This window comes from Ictidomys tridecemlineatus, chromosome 4, assembly GCF_052094955.1.
Source record: "Ictidomys tridecemlineatus isolate mIctTri1 chromosome 4, mIctTri1.hap1, whole genome shotgun sequence".
NCBI classification, from domain to species: domain Eukaryota; kingdom Metazoa; phylum Chordata; class Mammalia; order Rodentia; family Sciuridae; genus Ictidomys; species Ictidomys tridecemlineatus.
Window position 1 is genome coordinate 65,268,529 of NC_135480.1, and position 21,402 is coordinate 65,289,930.

A 21,402-nucleotide genomic window follows, 5' to 3' on the forward strand; every position below is an offset into this window, starting at 1 on the left:
TACTCCCTGTGGCAGGAAATAAGGCCTTCCTCATCACACTGCATTAGCCGACCTAATGGATTTGTTCCATTCATAGTTTTGTAAACCACAAGGCAGGCACACAATGAAGTCCAGTTTCTTTTTCCTATAGCCAGCTCCTCACACAGGCAGCTTCCAGGGCTTCTAGGAGTTCTCCTTGCTTCCCCAGCCCCATCACTTGCCTGTCTCCCATATCAAGGGCTATAATGCCTAAGAAACATGACATGAAGAGACCCTAGCATCTAATCTCAATTCTGTGGTGGCTTTGCAGCCCAAAATGCATAGAACTAGGAGTTAAAAGATTTTTTAAAAATTTTTTAATATTTATTTTTTAGTTTTCGGCAGACATAACACCTTTGTTTGTACATGGTGCTGAGGATCGAACCCGGACCGCACGCATGCCAGGCGAGCGCGCTACCACTTGAGCCACATCCCCAGCCCCAGGAGTTAAAAGATTATAATCCAGTCCTTGCTAATTGCTGTTAGCACAACCTATTAAAAAAAAGTTATTTACTCTTCTGGAACACTCCTCACCAATAAAAAGGTGATAACATCACCTATCTCATAGGGTTCTTTTTAGGATTGGTACAATCTTTTTAATTTTTTTTTCATCTTGGCATCAAATTCACTGTCTTTAAAACTGGCATGCTAATACTTCCTTTCCTCACCACTATTTTACTTTAAGGCAGATTCTGTCAACTCCATAAGACTTTTTATACCATGGAAATTATGGTGTTTTACATTTACTTATGATCTTAATGTTGCAGTGCTTGCACAAGACTGAATCTTTCATATAGTTCTGAGCACAAGGTACAGCATAAAGCAAAAGCTCAGTAAATACTTTGTAGAATAAAGATAGTGGTTCTTAAATTTATGATATATTTTCATAAACACTCCTTTACTGAATTCTTTCAACACTTTTGTCAGGTATATGTTATTGCACACTTTTTATAAATAAGTAAAATTCAGGCTCAGAGAGATCAAATGAATTTACCTAAAGTAATATAAATAGTTTAAGATAAGCATCTATGTCTTTGGATTCTCACCTCAAAGAACAATGAATATATCTTTATCTCTAATGGTGATTTTTAAAGTTGACTTACCCTAGATGGAGCTTTAATGCTTGCAAAAACCTAACAAGAATTTAGTGAACTATGTGCTCCCCTATTAGACACTGCTTTTCCAGGATACCAGAATGTTTCAATCATCAAAATTATACACGTGGCCATGTACATATAGTATGTCAAAATACATACACTCTGCTGTCATGTATATCTAAAAAGAAAACATTTGATTAATGGAAAAAAATATACAAGTGTGTTTCTAGAAGCCTCACTCTGAGGAGGCCAACTCTACTTTCACTGGAAGAGAAGGTGCCTCTCTCGATTTCTGGGTTCCAGCACTCTTTGGACTAAGAAATTCTCCCAGACCACCTGCCGACATTCCTGATCTTCAGCCAAAGACTAAACTATGAAGAAATCCCAAGAGCTCTATATTCCCTTCATATTGTTCTTCTGCTATAGATTATATCTTGGGTCAGTAAATTTTAAGCAATAAGGTCAGGGTTCTCCTGACTTAATGAAATGAGGACAAAGAGGTACCTCCAGATAAATGAGGACTCTAGTATCCAGTTATATCCTGGGAACAGAGTAACAGCAGAACCACTAGATGAGGAGGCAATAGACATGGGCTTAAATCTCCTTTAATAGATTTCTCCCTCAAGCACCAAGTTTGTATAAGCAATTATCCACTAGGCAGTGCTACAAGAAAGTCTCTCAGGCAGGATCCAACCTCCTAACTACACTTATACCCCTTTTCTTTGTCCTTGAATACCACACTTGTAAGACATTCTCTCATTCAATCCATCACCAAATCCTATCAAATCTACCTGTAAATTATCCCTCAAATCCATCTACTTCTATCATTCTATACTATGCTATTAACTTACTCTAAATAATCATCTCTCACCTGGAAGTACCTCCTGACTCACCTGGTCCTCTCTTACCTTTTCCAACCTGTTCTCCATATTGTAACTGCAGAAAACTTCCAAAATATTTGTCTCCTAATGCTATTTGGTTCTAGTATGGTATAGATAGAAACCAGAAATGTCCTTATTGAGCTAAGAAAGGCAAAAAATTAAACCCCCCCCCATTAAAAAAAACCCAGTAGAAACGAAAGAACTGGTGGTGTCTACTTACCTCCTGTCCTGTGGCAACATCCATTGCAGTGTACACAGTGCCAGAAGCACTGAACAGGTGGGGGAGAGAGAGAGAAAAATACAGATTTTCTAATAAAGTACCATTTGTTAAATGCAGCTCTATACACAATCTGGCAGTTTAAGTTAATAATAATTACAGCAAAAATAATCCCCTCCGCCCTGTTCACAGCCCTCCCAATCCTCATATTTGACAGGCAATATGTGATTGTAAAGAGAACAGAGGCTCTACTGGTCAACTGACCTGAGTTTCAATCTAGAACTTCTACCTAATATTTACTAGCTATCCGATCTTGAGCAAGTTATGTAACTTCTCTGAGCCTCATTTTTCTCTTTCATAATATGAATATAAGAATTTAAATCAATTAGTTCACGTGACTAAAATAAAATATGATAGGTGTCAAGTACATAAGTTTCTTGCTCCTGTTTGCCTTCCTCTTCTTTACCACCCTTGGCAAGTTGCTATCTCTTGTGGCTTTAAACTCTTCATCTGTAAACAAGGACAGAATTAAATCTGTGATTTTCAACTGGGAGTGAGGTGGGACAGGAAAGCCTCCTAGGGAGAATTTCAGAATGAGGCAGAGTAGATGGCTTATTTATATTTATCAAAAAAGTATATGGACTTGTGAGGTGTCAATAATGTTCTCTTTCTTTCCTGGGTCCCCCCCAGCTGTCTCCTTCTCCCTCTCTACTACTGATTGAACCCAGGGCTCACACATGCTAGGGAGGTACTTTACCACTCAGTTATATCCCCAGCCCTTTAATTTTGAGACAGGTCCTACCAAGTTGTTGAGGCTGCCCTCAAATGTGCAGTCCTCCTGCCTCAGCCTCCCCAATAACTGGGATTATAGGCATATACCACCATGCCCAGCTAGTAATGTTTTCTTTCTTAATCTGGATGTTGGTTACATGGGTATGTTCATTTTTTGAAAATTCATTGATTTGTTTACTTATGCATGTTATCTTCAATTAAAATTTACACCAAAAAACTATAAAACTTGAAAAAACCACACTGAATATTCTAAAATAATCTTGAAGTACCCTTTCCACTGATGGTTTATGATATTATGACCCTTTGAAACTGTGCTTTTCAATCATTTTTCCTGCCAAGAGAACATCAATTTTTAGTTTTCATTTTTCACCATAAAATGATATTAAATATATTTGTTCAAATATACATATTCACAGAAAATTTGATATTTCTACCTCTCCCCAAGAATAACCCCACTAGACACACATATGTACATGCATGTGTGTGTGTGTATACACACACACACACACACACACACACACACACAAACAGGTGGGATAAGAGAAAGAAATGCTAGAAATAATGCTAGGAAAGTAATTGTGTTCATTTGAAAGAACTAAAACCCTCATTCTATGCCTATAAACACCAATCCTGCATTTCTGTATGTGAGTAATTACAATATATATTTGTAGCTATGCATGCCATGTCAGATATACATGATGTAATTCTGAATTCTGATCTTTTATAAGAATGCATTCACTGAAGCCCTGAGGTTATACTTCCCAGAGAAATCAGGACACTTTTAAGTATGCCTTCCAGCTAGAAATTATGATCACCAGCTCCCTAACCACCACTCTTTAGTTGGGAGTCCCGCTATATAACTGGAAAACTGTGATCATAAGATATTGATTATCAAATGAGGAATGGCTTATTTGCACTGGCAGTTATTTCTTCACTGCTTTATCATCCAATCCCTGGCCATCCTCTGCCACAAAGTGGGTATCTATCTTCTTCCCATACCCCTCCTGATCCTATCAGATGTTCTTTTCTTTTCCCTCCCTCCCTTCCTTCCTTTTCTTTCCTTTTTTTTTTTCATATGGAGAATTAAACCCAGGGATACTTTACCATTGAACTATTCCCAGTCCTTTTTATTTTTTATTTTAAGACAGAATCTTGCTAAGTTTCTGAGGGTCTCACTAAGTTGCTGAAGCTGGCCTTGAACTCATAATCCTCCTGCATCAGCCCCCCAACTTGCTAGGATTACAGGCATATACCACTGCACCTGACCAGATGCACCATTCTTTTGTTTTTTTGATTTTTTGTTTTAATTGTAGATGGACACAATTTTATTTATTTTTATGTGGGGTTGAGTGAGGATCGAACCCTGTGCCTCCCCATGCGGGGGGGGGGGTGCTCAACCACTGAGCCACAACCCCAGTCCCAGATGCACCATTCTTAAAGGACAAACATGCTCAAGTTTCAGGAGATTGGACTATGTTGCCATGTTTACAAAGTTCTAGAAAGCTACTAAGCTCACCGGTTAGTACATAATTATTTCTACCTTGAAATCATATTGAGTCATAAATTATTTCTCATATGTCAAGGCATATGAACACCAGGTTTGAAGCATAATAAACTTCAGGTCTTACTGGGGGGAAAAAAAGAAAGCAAAAATTATTATAGTACAAATTCAACATACTGGGGTGGCATTTATATTTTTTTAAATTATGGTATGCAGAAACATTAGCATAGGTGCTTCATAAATATTTTCTTTTTGCCTTAGCTATAACAGATCTGTCAAGTAAGCAGGAAAGAAAGTTTTGAATAGATCTCATACAGCTATTAAAAAGAAAAACTTTTTACAGATGTGAAAGTGAAAATCCATTAATCCACAATCCTTCAATTCCTTCTTCCTTTACAGACAAAGAAATTCAAAATCAGAGAAGGGATTTGATTTGTCCACACTTGTCCATGTACCTTTTTGCCTACACTCTTAAGGTCTCCGTTTAACTACCTAAAGGAAATGCCTTTTATATTACCCTGAAGCAAGCAAAATGATTTCTTCTCAACTTATACCAGTTCAGACTCACAAAAGCATATCTAGTAGGAAAAACAATGGGATCAGGAAAAAAAATGTGAGATCCACTCAACCCGAAGTTGTATTGAGGATTAAACCAAACATTTTACGTAAATAACATATGTACCTTATAGAAATGATACATAATCATAACATTCCTACATTATGCAATTCTTCTCCTATTCTCAGAAGGAAAATTATAAGAAAGAATTTAAAACAGAAAATTTTCAATGACTTCATTAGCAACAATGCTTCTGTTCCACTAACATTCAGAGCCTACAATAAGTCAGGTTTATGGGGTTTTTTCCTTAAATTTCAGCTCTTTTGGTAATATGCAGAAATCTCATTATTTTCATATAGAGATGTAATTTTCCTAGAGTAATTTGCACAAATCTTAAGTGTAACACTTGATGATTTTTGTTCACTGCCAAGAGTTTCCTCTAAAGTTCCTTCATACTTCTTTCCCACTGTCCCTCCCTCAGAAGTAATCACTATTCTGACTTTGATTGCTATATAGTAGTTTTACCTGTTCTTGGATTTCATATAAATAAAGTCATACCAGATCTGACCTTTTATGTATTGCTTTTTGGGCTCAAAATAATAGCCAAATACTTTTTTTAAAAAAAATTTAGTTTTTGATGGTTCTTTATTTTATTTATTTGTGGTACTGAAAATTGAACCCAGTGCCTCACACATGCTAGGCAAGTACTCTTCCACTGAGTCACAACCCTAGCCCCAATGGCCAAATACTTTTAAAGGACTCAGCACAATATATTATAATTCTTTGTCTATCTCCTTCTATTGACCTGAGTTCCTTAAAGGCAGAGATTTCAGCACTGATGATGAGCTGTACTCATAAAGCCTAGCACATGAAAAGAACTCAGTTAAAATTTGCTGAGTTCAGGGCACTAAGGGCAGCATATAAACTGCAGAAAAGGAACCCAGATGAAGAGTCATGGATTCTGACAGCCACCTAGAAAAACAGGTGCTACTACACTAGCAGAAAGATCTGTAGTTCTGGGTTTTTCATTTCATATTAGTGCTAATAGGTCTTGGCACCAAGTATAATTTAGGAAACTAATTTGTGTTAAATAAAAATGGTTCTCTTACTCTCACTGCAGGGGAATTTTTTGCAATATCGTCAACGAATAGCACATCTCTCATCTTAAGCATAATTCTCAGTACCAAACCTGATGTCAGCCTGACATAACACCACCAGAGGGGGAGGTAAAGAAAGAAGAACAAAGTTCATGAGAGGCAAAACACAGCAGAATCTTATATGCTAAAATACACAGTTTTAAGTCGTTTCTCCAGGAAAAGAAAATGCCCCTACTAACCCTTGTCCAATCTTCTCAAACCGTGTATACTTCTTCTTAGGATCGCCCACACTCACTATGCTCCCTTTGAAAAAAAAAGAGACCATGAATCATTTTTTTCCAGATCAAGACACAAAACAGACCCCATGTGCCCCTCAACCCCTGGAGTTGACAAGGATTAAAGAAGTGTCTCTAATTCCCAAAAAGCATACTAAGCAAGCTCATAGATTTTCCTCAATGAAGCCCAACCCGAGGTTTCATCTCCTTGACTGCTTTTATTCATAGTAATCTATTCCATTTCTAAACTCCTAAGAGCCATTCATATTAATTTTTTAATTCATTTAATAAATGTTTATTCATGGTATGTACCAAGTCATAGGAATAAACAGATAAGGCACAGTTAAGAAAGTCTCTCAAGGAGCTCAATCTTATGGAAAAGATAGGCAAGTAAGCATAAAATGCCATAAAACATAATAATTGCTGTGATAAATGCCAATGGGATATAGAAAGAGACACAAAAAAAGAGACTGGAAAGACTCCAGAAAGGTGCCATCTGGGCCAACTTTTACAGGATAAGTAGAAGGCCAGCCAGGGAGAGAAAGCTGAGAAGTTTAAAACAGGATACTTCAAGTGCAAAGACACAATGGTATGAAAGAACTCAGTAGGTTTCACAACTTGAATTCTAGAGGGGAACTGAGACCCACGGAAGGGAATCTCCTTCTCCAGGATCACACAGCAAACTGGTGTCAGAGATAAGATTAGGAGTTTGGTTTTTAGTCTCTGTCCACAGTATGCTTTTCCGTGTGTGTGTGTGTGTGTGTGTGTGTGTGTGTGTGTATGTGTGTGGTTGGTTGGTTTAGGGAACAAGATCTATATAGGAGTAAAATAATGACTAGGTAAGTGGCTTTTACTTAATCATTTGATGAGGGCCCCAGGCGAGGGCAACTTTTAAGAGCAAAATTTGTTAAAAAGTCAAACAATTATCAGGAAGAAGTAAAGAGCTGCTTAACCAGAGCATTAGAAAGCAATGCCAGTTTGCAAACTTGGCCAAATAAGTCATACAAAAGCCTCTTTGGATGTAAGAAGGTACAGTGAATAAATCCAAGGCTCTTGTCAAATGATTTTTCCAAGTCAATAGATTAACCTAGTCCTTCCCTTAGTATAATTCTGCCTTTTATGGAAATAGAGAAACAGACTACCTTCATTTCTGGCTGCTAAAATAAAGTGAAATGGAAGTGTCCACTCACAGAAAGAGGCAAGGAGCTCTATTCATAAGAATATAAGCTTGTGTTCAATTTTTGTTGTTGTTTTTTGGTTGGTACTGAGGTCTGAATCCAGGGGCACTTTACAACTGATCCACATTCCCAGCCCACCCCACTTTTTTTCCTGTGGTGCTTGGGATTGAACCCAAGGCCTTATGCATGTAAGGCAAGCACTCTACCAATTGAGCTATATCCCCAGCCCTATCCCTTTTTATTTTTATTTTGAGACAGGATCTTGCTATATTTCTCAGGCTGGCCTCAAACTTGCTATACTCTTGCCTCAGCCTCCCAAGTTGCTGGGATTACATATGCCACCGTGCCCAGTTTAAGTGCTTGTTTTCTAATCTGAGCCTTGCCACTTCCTAGTTGTGATTTGGGTCAGGATATTTGGCCTCTTTGGGACTAAAAAAAACCTTAACTGTAAAAACAAGGACCATAATGCCTGTCTTCACAGGGTTATTATGAAAATTAAATGAAAATAAAAATCAAGATTTGATTCCATAGTACAGTTCATAAATGTTGGGCTTCTCTTCCTTTCTCTCCTGCTACCATGATGGCAGATCTGTCTTCTTCTAAGTCAATGATAAACATCTATAATTAATCATAGCACACTTTCCATCAGGTATAGGCAAGGTATCCATCTTTCTCAACACACTTTCCTACATTATTACTGGATAAAAGCTACTTATCTCCATGACATGCCTAGGGATAAGAGTTGCCTTGCCCTCAAAATGAGCTATTCACATTCTCTCCTATCACATCTCCATCCTAACATGGTATCCAATCAGAGCTAATGAGACAGGAAAGTGAGGTGGAAGGGCAGGGTGAAGGCAAGCACAATCTGCAAGGTTATGACACCAAGTATAGCCAGCCAGTTACACTATCCTAACCTAGGATCAAGATCTTTTATAGTAATAGAATGCCATCTCTATGTTTGACCAGTCACAGACAAAAGGGAGGTTCAGAAAACTACAAAGTCCTTACGTAATTTCTCCAAGATTTCCTCATCAGACATTTTAGGCTTCTTCTTCTGCTTCTCAGTATTCTGAGTCAAAGTATCTGGCAAAGTGGTGTTGTTCTCAGTAGGTGAAATGGGAGATGTAGCCACATCCCGAGTTGGAGTAGTCGGAAGTGGTTCAATCACGGACCGTGTGTATACCTGCATTATTGGTGTAAAATTTGGGCAAAGCCAGCCTTTGTTAGCATAGGGAAACATCTTCCACATGAGCAGTTAGAATATCCACAGAACAAATTGCCCCAAATTCATTCTTTCTCATATTTCAAAATCTGTATTATTCTTCCTCTGTGCGTAGGCCCATCTGCTTGGGGTGAAATAGCCTTCCTTGCTCTCAATGTATATAACAGGGATTAGTGAGAGTTTCGGCACTGACGATACTTGAAAGGGCTACGCAACTCTCAGTAGAAATTATCTAGAGGAGATTCCATCATTAGATGGGAATCTTTCTCAGCTGTAATATGTTTTCCCAAGATGAAATGAAATCCTCTATTCCCATAGCACTCTGTACTGCTAATAACACTTAACATTTTCTGCCACTGTGTTACTCCCTCATTAGACTGAACCCTTACAGAGAAGGACTACTCTTGTTCTTCAAGAGGCAGTAGGGTGATTTAGAAAACAGACTCACGAACTTGACTACCTGGGCTTAAATTCCAACTCTTATTCTTATCATATGCATGACTTTGGGCAAGCTACTTTTCTTTGTACTTGAGTTCCCTCATCTGTAAAATGGTGATATGATGCCTATCTTACACCTTTGTTATAAAAATACATTGATGAGTGAAATGATTAGAATTATGCACAGTAGAAATTAAGCACTTAAAATTTAGCTTCTGAAGATACTATTTCTTATTCATTCATTACTTAACAAACATTTACTGCAAATCTACTCTAAGCCTAATCCCATATAAAACACTGCCCATATACTCTCATTCTGGTAAAGGAGGTAAGAAAGTGACAGGAGAAACAGATAAAAGTAACATGAAATGAGAAACTGTATACTATTTCAAAAGAAACAATCCTAAATTACACTTCCTTTCCCAAGGAGTTGCTTCAAAGTATTTATCAGATTTTGTCATGAAAAATATCATAATTATCTTTTAGATAGTTTATCCTATGAGGACACAGAATGTATGTTACTCATTCTGAGTTCTTCTATCTAACCACTTACCTACCTAAGTAAGCATGAAGATAATGTTTGATGGAATTGATGAATAAATAAATGAGATCCTTCAGCTGGTCTGACTTCCTGACTACTCTAGCATAATGATTTCTCAGTTTCCTATTCTCGTACATGTAGACAAACTCTATTCCAGGCATTTAAACTATACTCCTTGTCCTATATCTCTGCTTCTCCTGATATGGCTCCTTGAGAGGAAAAAGAAAACAACAAAACAATAACAACAACAAATGAAACCCTGACTTTTCCTTTTCTAATATTCTCCTTATTTGGATTTCAGCACACACAAAAATGCCACTGTGTTATGGTAGAAAACAACTGGGATTTGGGGTTAATTACCTGCTTTCAAATCCTGGCTCTTTTGCTTACTAAGTAGTTGTGGATATATCAATTTATCTCCCCAAATCTCAGTTGCTTCTTCTATAAATTACTAGTCAACAATACCTATTCAGAAAGGAATGCTATGAAATCAAATTTATCAATCCATTCCTTTATTCAATATTTACTGCACTTTGAAATCTGTCAAGAACTATGTTAAGCACTAAAAGTACATATATATATATAGATTGCCTCTATTTCAGAAGAGTTCAAGGTATAGAGGGGAAAAATGTTTTAAATGAACATGCTTGTAAACCAATTAGCTCAATGTGAGATATTCTGACAATTTTACTTTTTTTTTCCTTGAAAAAAAAGGAAAAAGACAGTTTATTGTTTTGCTAGCAAAAGAGAAACACAGGGGACTCCTGTCCCAAAGGGTGTGATTCCCCAACATTTACTTTTAAAGCCCATTTTTCCTTAAAGTGATTTTGTGACCTATAGACAGGTGATTCTGTAGATTCTGTTCACAAATTTCTCACTCTAAGTGGTCATCTAACCCCCTCAAATTTCTTCCACTATATTTCCTAAATTCATTCAACCAACTTCTGCCTGAACACTTTCTGAATGCTCTTTTTCAGAGAGCCTTTTGTTTTTGCATTACCAGAGAGCTTAAGTCCTAGATGTTTCTCTCCTTATGGAACTCTCATAATAAAAAGCCCAAACAAAGAAACATTTGTAGTCTATCATCTGATGGCAGGTCAGTGCTCAATGATGCTAAATTAAGTAAAATCCACAGGAACTAGACTGCAAAGTGAGGACACAGGGACTTTGACTATTCTGAGCTGCAAGAACCTCAAAGGAAGTTAAAAGAAATCATTGCCAACATCCGGCATCAAAATGCACTCCTAATGTACAGTATATTAATAGCGCTAATGTATTTATAAATTCTCTTGGGTCTGTCAGTATCATCAATGTTGATGTAAGAGGCTGAACACTGCACATTTAACAGAGAAGAAAAAGATCTGTAGCAAGACAATTTGTTGCTTCCCAGGAGACTGGAATAATTTATTTTAGCTCTGAACTAAGTTACACCAATTCTATGTATCTTCCTGTGCTATCGGTGGAGAACAAACAGAGTATACCAAAGCTGGGTTGACATAAACACCAATTAAATAGGATATGGTGGGACTATCTGCAAACCAAAAATAAATATACCTTCTTGTCTTTAATCACATAAAAAATACTGTCAGAAAAGGTGTTAAATGATATCACTATCTCCAAAATCTAAGAATCCCTACAAGAATATTAAACTTCTAGGTCTCAATACTAATCCACTCTTCCCCTTCTCATTCTGATAAATCAGAAAGTTGTTTAGGTCCCCACAGACTCACAGATTTTGTATGCTCTGGGCGTGGAGCAATCACTGGGGGTGGAGTAGCATCATCATCATCATCTTCATCTTCGGAAACTGGTGGCACTGCAGGGGTCTCGGACACAGTCTTCACATTCTATGTACAGAAAAAAGGCCAAATTTACCTGGTTCCGTTTATATAGATATCAGGATTGCCAGTTCCCCAGAAGAAACCTCATCTGATACCACTTGTGAAATGTATATTGGCCTCTAAACTTTCCATGCATAGCCAGTCTCAGGTACTCAGTCAGCTTTTCTTTCTTAAGCCATCACTTCTCTGAACAGACTTTTGTCCTCTCCTTTTTACCAACCTCCTGGACCCATTATGTCATAAGAAGCCCTTGCTTCAGTCTCAATATACAGAACATCAGGATCGAATCCATAAACTGGATTCTATCTACTTCACTAAGCCTCTCACCTGCCCTGAGATGAACTTTACCAGTACCATAATTAGATCAGTTTTGGGGACTGAAGGTGTAGCTCTGTGGTAGAGCACTTGTCTAGCAAGTTCACGGCTCTGAGTTCAATCCCCAGCACTGGAAAGACAATTTTTAAGAGGTTCTAGAGTCAGGTGGGGTGGCACACACCTGTAATCCCAGCAGCTCAGGAGGCTGTTAGAGGAGAATCACAAGTTCAAGACCAGTCTCAGCAACTTAGTGAGGCTTAAGCAACTCAGCAAGACCCTGTCTATAAATACAAAAAGGGCTGAGGATGTGGCTCAGTGGTTAAGCACCTTTGGATTCAATCCCCAGTACAAAAAAAAAGGTCTAGATCTGCTTTAAATCTGTAGTAATTTGATTTTTCTATGCAAACCATAACAGAACTAGAAGATTTTAGGTCAGATACAGGCAAAAGTAATATACTATTACTGTTTATCACACAGTCTCAAGAGACAAAGTGATTCCAAAACTAGATTAGTGATAAAAATGTTCTAGCTTTAGAACCATTTAGGCAATAGGAACCCTTTAATATATACTATATAATTCAAAAGTTTCACATATTTTCAGAGCATATACTTTGTACTCAGTAAGATACTATGATGGACACCATTGACATAAAAGTACAAGATAAAAAAGATGATCCATGTCCATCTGGTATAAGAGACAGAAAGAGGATGAATTCCCCTTCTACCTACCACACGGGCTTCTGAGAAAGGAAACCCAAGAGTCAGGAAGACATGGGATAAATGGAAGAAATAAGGAATACTGGACTAGAGCTATATCTGTTATACTAAGGGAAATGGGAAATCTCATAGATTCTCACAGGACCTCCAGTATGGGGCATAATTTAAAATTTGACAGTTGCAGGACACATAACCAATTAATTGTGGTGACCACAGGCAATGTGGTCTATCTTCTTGGTCTGAAGTTTTATCACTTGAGCAATGTGAAGGAAGAAGAGTGATATAAATTGAAGGTGGTGTAATTTTGAAAGTGAATATAAGTCACTTTCAGTTCTAAAATTCATCCCTGTCAAAGCATATATTCTGGTATTTTTCTATTCTAATTCCTTTTCTCCTTACTATTTCACCAAGCAAAATTTAATGAAGAAGCTGGGTGTGGTCGTGCATGCCTATAATCCCAGCAGCTTGGAAGGTCAAGCAGGAGGATCATAAGTTCAAAGCCAGCCTCAGCAAAAGCAAAGCACTAAGCAACTCAGTGAGACTTTGTCTCTAAATAAATCACAGAATAGCGCTGGAGATGTGGCTCAGTGGTCAACTGGCCCTGAGTTCAATCTCCAGTACTCAAAAAAAAAAAAATTAATGAAGAACATAAAGTGGGAATAAAATTAACTCAGCAGCATCTTCATCATCTGGTAAGCCTGGGACTCCACTGGTGTACATTATAAACACTAGGTTTGCTGGCTTTCTAAAACTTACTATATCTAATAACCACAAACTTCTATTTTAAACAAAATCAGACAGTCCAATTCATCATGCATCCACCCACTTTTACCCATCCATCCATCCATCAGCTGTGTGCCAGGTTCTATTCTAGGTTTTGGATCTCTACCGAAGAAAAAAATAAACAAGGTCCCTGGTTCTATGGCTTACATTCTAGAAGAGAATACAGTCAAAACAGCCACTATAGTATGAGGTGGTAATAAGATAAACGTATGGCAGTAGAGATTGAGGGATGGGGAAAACACTACTTTAGAAAGCACAGTCATAGAAAGTCCTCTCTAATGAGATGCCATGGTAAGCAGTGAACTGAATGAATTGAGAAAGCAAGCCATAACCTCTGTGGGAAACAGTGATTCCTAGGAGATGGGGGAAAATACAACCTGAGATAAAAACATGCTTGCCTATGTTCCCACAACCTCTAGGAATTCTACCTAAGTGGCTGTAACAATAATCAAGAGGAATCAAGGAAAGGTGCCGCAGTCCGGCTGCAGCAAAATAATGGCGGGGGGGACATGGGGGGGGGAACGGGGGATGGGGGACAGACGGACGGGGATGAACAACTTGTGTACATTGATACAGCAGGAGTGGGAGCCGTTTATTGTAGGACAGGAGGGGTATATATACATTCCACACAGCTTATCTTAATTAACATAAACTAGATACAGCAGTCAACCAATAAGGAATCTCCACACTTAATGGCTCGTTGGCATTACTTCACAAACCACTCCCTCTGGCAAAATGCCAGGCACCATCTTGACTTGTTTACAGACCCTAACAGAAAGGAACAAGACCAGAAAGTAAGCTAGGAACCAGATTACATAAAGTCACTGGAACCATGATAAAAACTTTGGAAAGTATGCCTAGAATAAGAAGCCACTGGAGGATAACAAGCAGAATAGTGATGAAATCTATATATATTTTGCTTTTTAAAATATTTCTTTTTGTTGTAAATGGACACAATATCTTTATTTACTTATTTTTATGTGGTGCTGAGGATTGAACCCAATGCCTCACACATGTGAGGCAAGCACTCTACCACTAAGCTACAGCCCCAACCCTATATTTTGCTTTTTAAAGTACTTTATTAATTTATCACAAATAAAGAGGAAAGATTCTTTATCATAGGTAATAAAATCCAAATTCCTATTTTATAACAAAACAGTAAAAAAGCACCAAAGAAAATTTGCAACTATAACTCTGGGATTCTAGTTCTTGGTTCTTTTATTTACTTATCTATCTATCTATCTATCTATCTATCTATCATCTATAGTGGGGATTAAGCCCAGTATGCTCTACCATTGAGCTAAATCCCTAGTCCCCCAGCCAATCTCAAAATCTCTCTCTCTCTCTCTCTCTCTCTCTCTCTCTCTCTCTCTCTCTCAGTGCTCAGGCTGGCTATTAATTTGTGATCCTCCTGTCTCAGCCTCCCTAGTAGCTGTGATTACAAGCAAATACCAATGTGCCCAGCTTTTTGATTTTGTTATTTTTAAAAGATTATAAAAGTACTGCCAGAAATGACAGAGAGATAGCAATTCTTCTCCCCAAAAGGCAACTATAAATCTGGTCAAAATTTACAAAAACATTTCAACACACTGGAAACCCAACAAAAGATTACAAAATATTGAGAAGTGTCAATGATTAAAAACTGCTGTGTTTCTGGTAGAAATGGTGAGAATCTCTGAAATTCTGGTTTAGGCTTCTCCCATCCACCACACCTCCAGCTCCAGCAATGTAGGTGTTCCACAAGGGCACTGTAGGCTATCTTGGCATAGTATGAAACTGCTTACTTTCATTTTGAGCTGTGCCCTGTGCCACTATCAGCAAAGGCAACTTCCAAATGTGAAAGCATGAGAGGAGGGCCAACTGCTCAGCTCTGTTAACCTGAAGCTGCAATCCTGAGTAGGACAAACAAATTTCTGGCTGAGGTTGCTCACAGACACAGCAGACACTATAAAGGTCCCACAACAGTCACACATGCAAATAAAAGATTCAAAGGGGTCCAACATAAAATAAAAACTGGACAGAAATGACACGTCTGAATAATGAATACTCTACTACCTAAACACAAATCCATCAGCAGAGCAAAGAAACTTTATTTACTTTAAGTTTTTGAGCACAACTGTCCAGTAATTAGCCATTAAGCTAGGAAAACCAGGCTATAAAATTAAAATAATACTAAAAACCAAACCAAAAAACTGAGCAGAAACATCAATATACATACACCAATAGAGACATATTTTACAGATTCATTCCTATAAAATTAATATAACGCCAACAACCTCCAGGGAATAAAAAACCAGTATCTGGAACTGGTACAGAATATTATCAAAAATGCTGAGTTTACAGTAATAAATTACAAGACACATTCAGAATACACTCAGAGGGAAAAAAGCAGTTAACAAACATTTTCTTAGTCTCCAGATGTTGCATTTAGAAACAAATATTTCAAATCAGATATAATAATACATTCAAAGAACTAAAAGGAACCATGTTTTAAGAATTAAAAAGAAAATATAACAACAATGTATTAACAGACTCTCAGTTGAAATTCCTTTAGAAGAAGTAAATGGAAATACTAGAGTTAAGAATAAAGTAATAAATTAAAAACTCACTACAGAAGATAAACAACAGACTATATGGCAGAAGAAAGAATAAGTGTATTTGAAAATGAGCTCATAGAAATTATCCAATTTTAAGAACAGAGGAGGAAAAAAAAGAAGATTGAAGAAAAGCTAAGAGATCATCAAAGAACTGTGGAACAACATAAAACACACCAATACACATAAAACAGGAATCCCTGGTAAAGAAGAAGATGGAGCAGAAAAATATATCTAAAGAAATAACAGGCAAGGCTGGGTATGTGGCTCAAGCAGTAGCGCATTCGCCTGGCATGCGCAGGGCGCTGGGTTTGATCCTCAGCACCACATAAAAAAATAAATAAATAAAGATGTTGTGTCCACCGAAAACTAAAAAATAAATATTAAAAAAATTTTCTCATTCTCTCTGTCTCTGTCTCTCTCTCTCTCTTTAAAAAAAAAAAAAGAAAGAAAGAAAAGAAAAAGAAATAACAGGCACATTGGCGCAAGCTTGTAATCCCAGTGGCTTGGGAGGCTGGGACAGGAGGATTACAGGTTTAAAGCCAGCCTCAGCAACACAGCAAGGTCCTAAGCAACTTAGCAAGACACAGTCTCAAAATTAAAAATTTTAAATTAAAATAAACAGGCTGTGGATGTGGTTCAGTGTTTAAGCATCCCTGGGCTCAATCTCTGGTATTTAAAAAAAAAAAAAAAAAAAAAAGTAAGGTACAGTTCTAAGAACCTCAATAAATCCCAACTAGGATAACCACAGAAAGATCCAAACCTAGACACATGATAATACTGCTAAAAGCCAAAGACACAATGAAGATCTCCAAACAGCAAGAGAAAAATGACATCATGCACAAAATCAATATGATTAATAGCTAACTTCTGATCAGAATATAGTTCTCTCTCAAAGTTAACAGTTGGGAATTGGTTCCAGGAGCCACAGTGGATATGAAAACCTGTGGATGTTCAAGTGCCTTATATAAAACAGCACAGAACTCGCATATAACCTAAATACCTTCTTCAGCATACTTTCTTTACTCTTTGTAATGCAAGGCCTTGCAACTAAATCACGCCCCATGTGCCATAATTCCTATGGCTGATATACTTTGTTTTAAATCATCTCTAGATTACTTATAATACCTAATATGATGCAAACACTATGGAAATGTGTTATACTTTATTATATAGGGTCTATACATGTTCAAAATAGAAGCAGTTTTTCACCGGAATATTTTTGACCTATAGTTGGTTGAATCATAGATGTGAAATCCTTGGATATAAAGGGCTGAGAATACTTTAAAAATCAGTTAAAACTTCTTATTAGAAATAATGGAGGTCAGAAGGCACTGTGATGACATAGTCAAAGAGCTAACGCTTCTAAAAATTGCCATCATAAAAATCCATACCCAACAAAAATATCCTTTATAAGTGAAGATGATGATGAAAACATTCCAGGTTGAAAAAGACAGGGAGGCTGGCATGATGGGCTGGCTTGTGATCCCAACTTCTTGGAAAGCTGAGGTAGGAGGGCTGTTAATTCAAGACCAGCCTCAGCAACTTAGGGAGATCTTGTCTTAAAATAAAAATAAAAAGGTCTAGGGATATGGCTTAGTAGTAGAACACACTTATATTCAACCCCCAGTTCTGCAAAAATAAAAATTAAAAATTAAAAAAGAAAAGGAGAATTTATTACTAGCAGAACAAAATATTAAAAGAGGTCCATAAAACTGAAAGGAAATTAATACCAAAATAGCAAATCCACAAGTAAAAACGAAAAGCAGAAGAAATAGTAAGCATATGGATTGACATGACTCTATAAATATACCTTTTTAGATTTGTTCTGTTCATCTCTTTTAAAAAATAAGATTGTATAAAGCAATAATTATAACACTGTACTGTTGGGCTTTTAATGTATCTATAGGGTATACATATTTATATAAACAACACATTTATGAATGATAGTAATAGCACAAAAAAAGGTGCATGGAATGAGGTATACTGGGCAAAGTTTCTATGTTTTATTGAAATTTGATTTAATACTACTATGAATTCCAATAAAATAATCAAGATACATAAATAAAACAACTAGCAAATGGCAAAAATAAACTGAGACACAACAATAATTATGTTAAATATCAGTGAACAAAACATCTCCAACAAAAGGCAGAAAATGTCAGACTGGAAGGAAAATAAAAGACAAACAAGATCTACCCATATGCTATCTACAAGAGACACTACATTTTCAAAGACATGAATAAGTTCAAAGAACAATGGGAAAATGTGTACCATGAAAACAGTAGTCATAAGAGAACTAAATGGCTACATTAAGTTAAAAAAAAGTTAAGAGAAATATTTTTAGAGACAAAGAGGGATATTTAGCAACAATTAAAAAGTCAAAAGGGGCAGGGGCAGGGGCGGGGGTTGTGGCAAGAGTGGTAGAGTGCTCGCTTAGCATGCATGAGGCACTGGGTTTGATCCTCAGCACCACATAAATGTAAAATAAAGATATTGTGTCCACCTAAAGTTTAAGAATAAATATTTAAAAAAAAAAAAGTCAAAACAAGCCAGGCGGTGGTTCATACCTGTAATTCCATTAGGGAGGCTGAGGCAGCAATAGCAATCTAACAAGGCCCTAAGCAACTCAGCAAGACCATCTCAAAATAAAAAAGGGCTGGGAATGTACCACAGTGGTTAAGTGCCCTGGGTTCAATCACACACACACAAAAAAAAACCTCACAATAGTTAGACATATGAAACAATATAAAGCAAGAGATGACATAATTGAAGGAAGAAGCAATTTCATTATAGATATTTCAAATACAGTTAGAGATTTCAGTTCTCTATACTCAATAATTAATAGAACAAGAATGAAAATTAGCAAGGATATATAAGACTTGAACACTATCAATCTGACCTCTACATATAACTGACATAAACAAAGCATTCCTTTTAACCACACATGGATCATTCTCCAAGATAAACTATATTATGTGCTAGGCCATAAACATGTCTCAATAAACTTAAAAGAAATGAAATCACTTCAAATATATTACTTGACACAATGGAATTAAACTAGAGATCAACAATGGGAAAGACATTTCTCCAAAAAAGAACACAAATGGCCAATAAGCACATGAAAAGATGCTTGACATCATTATTCACTAGGAAATGTAAATAAAACCACAATGAGATACTACTTCACACCCACTAAGATGACTATAATCAAAAAACAGAAAATAACTAGTATGGGCAAAGATGTAGAGAAATTAGAACCTTCTTAATTGCTGGTGGGAATGTAAAATGATGCCAATGTTATAGAAAACAGTCTGGCTATTCCACAAAAAGTTAAACATAAAGTTACCCTATGACACAGCAATTCTACTTCTTAGGTATATAACCAAGAGAAGCAAAAGCATTTATCCACACAAAGCCTGAATATAAATGTTCACAACAACATTATGCGTTATAGGCAAAATGTGGAAACAGGTCAAAGTGGACATCATCTGATGAGGGATACATAAAATGTAAGATATCCTTACAATGATATACTATTTAAATATAAAAAGGAATTAAGTACTGATACATGGATGGACCTCAAAAGCATTATGTTAAGTAAAAAAAAAAAAGCTGTACACAAAGACTACACGATATATGAATTTATATAAACTGTCTAAAGGCAAATTTATAGACAGAAAGCAACTGGTAGCTGAGCATGGGATTTTGGTAAAAGGGCACAAGGAAAATTTGGGGGGCTGATGGCTATACAACTCTATACATTTATTAAAATAATTAAATTTTACATTTAAAATTAAATTGTAGATCATACCTCAATAGAACAGCTTTAAAAAGTAAACTTAATATTGTCAAAATGGCCATACTACCCAAAGTGCTATACAGATTCAATGCAATTCCAATTAAAATCCCATCATTCCTTTTAGAAATAGAAAAAGCGATCATGAAATTCATTTGGAAAAATAAGAGACGCAGAATAGCCAAAGCAATCCTTAGCAAGAAGAGTGAAGCAAGAGGCATCACAATACCAGACCTTAAACTATACTACAAAGCTATAGTAACAAAATCAGCATGGTATTTGTACCAAAATAGACATGTAGACCAATGGTACCAAATAGAAGACACAGAGACAAACCCACATAAATATGGTTATCTCATACTAGACAAAAATATACAATGGAAAAAAAAGATAGCCTGTTCAACAAATAGTCCTTAGAGAACTGGAAATCCATATGCAGCAAAATGAAAATAAACCTCTATCTCTCAACATGCACAAAATTTAACTTAAAGTGGATAAAGGACCTAGAAATTAGTCCAAAGAAAAAGGAGGAAAAAGGAGGCCCAAATCTTCATCATGTTGAATTAGGCCCTGACTTCCTTAACAAGACTCCTAAAGTGCAAGAAATAAAATAATTAATAAATGGGAGTGGGAGCTAGCTCTCCTTGGTCTATACCCAAAGGACTGAAAAACAGCATACTACAGGGACACAGCCACATCAATGTTTATAGCAGCATAATTCACAACAGCTAAACTGTGGAACCAACCTAAATGTCTTTTAATAGATGAAGGATAAAAAAAAATGTGGTATATATACACAATGGTATATTACTCAGCAATAAAAGAGAATAAAATCATGGCATTTGCAGGTAAATGGATAAGAGTTGGAGAAGATAATGCTAAGTGAAGTTAGCCAATCCCAAAAAACCCAAATGCCGAATGTTTTCTTTGATATAAGGAGGCTGATTCATAGTGGGATAAGAAGTGGGAAAATGGGAGGAATAGACAAACTCTAGATAGGGCAGAGGGGTGTGAGGGGAAGGGAGGGGGCATGGGGTAATTAATGATGGTGGAATGTTATGATCATTATTATCCAAAGTACAGGTATAAAGACATGAATTGGTGTGAATAGACTATGTATACAACCAGAGATATGAAAAATTGTACTCTCTCTATATAATAAGAATTGTAATGCATTCTGCTGTCATATATAAATAAAAAAATTACATAAAAAAATAAATAAGTGGGGGGGGGCTAGTGTTGTGGCTCAGAGATAGACCACTTGCCTTGCATGCATGGGGCACTGGGTTCGATCCTCAGCACCACATAAATAATAAATAAAATAATTAATAAATAAATAAAATAAAGGTATAAAAAATAAAAATATAAAAAGAATTAATAAATAAGATGGACTCAAACCAAAAAGCTTCTTCTCAGCAAAAGAAACAATCAATGAGGTGAATGGAGAGTCTACATTTTGGAAGCAAATTTTTGCCACACACACGTCAGTCAGAGCACTAGCTCCAGGATATATAAAGACTCAAAAAACTTAACACCA

At 36.6% G+C, this 21,402-nt stretch overlaps 1 protein-coding gene across 7 annotated transcripts in view; it reads right to left on the reverse strand.

Annotated features, from left to right (window-relative positions):
- Pak1 (p21 (RAC1) activated kinase 1) overlaps positions 1-21,402 on the reverse strand; it is a 141,213-nt gene that overhangs the window by 20,820 nt on the left and 98,991 nt on the right. For all 7 annotated transcript variants that reach the window (XM_078046726.1, XM_078046724.1, XM_078046728.1 and 4 more), the window contains 4 exons: positions 11,547-11,663; positions 8,624-8,798; positions 6,399-6,462; positions 2,217-2,265 (listed from right to left, as the gene is read on the reverse strand). In XM_078046726.1, coding sequence (XP_077902852.1) covers positions 2,217-2,265; positions 6,399-6,462; positions 8,624-8,798; positions 11,547-11,663 — 405 coding nt within the window. The remainder of the gene's footprint in view (positions 1-2,216; positions 2,266-6,398; positions 6,463-8,623; positions 8,799-11,546; positions 11,664-21,402) is intronic.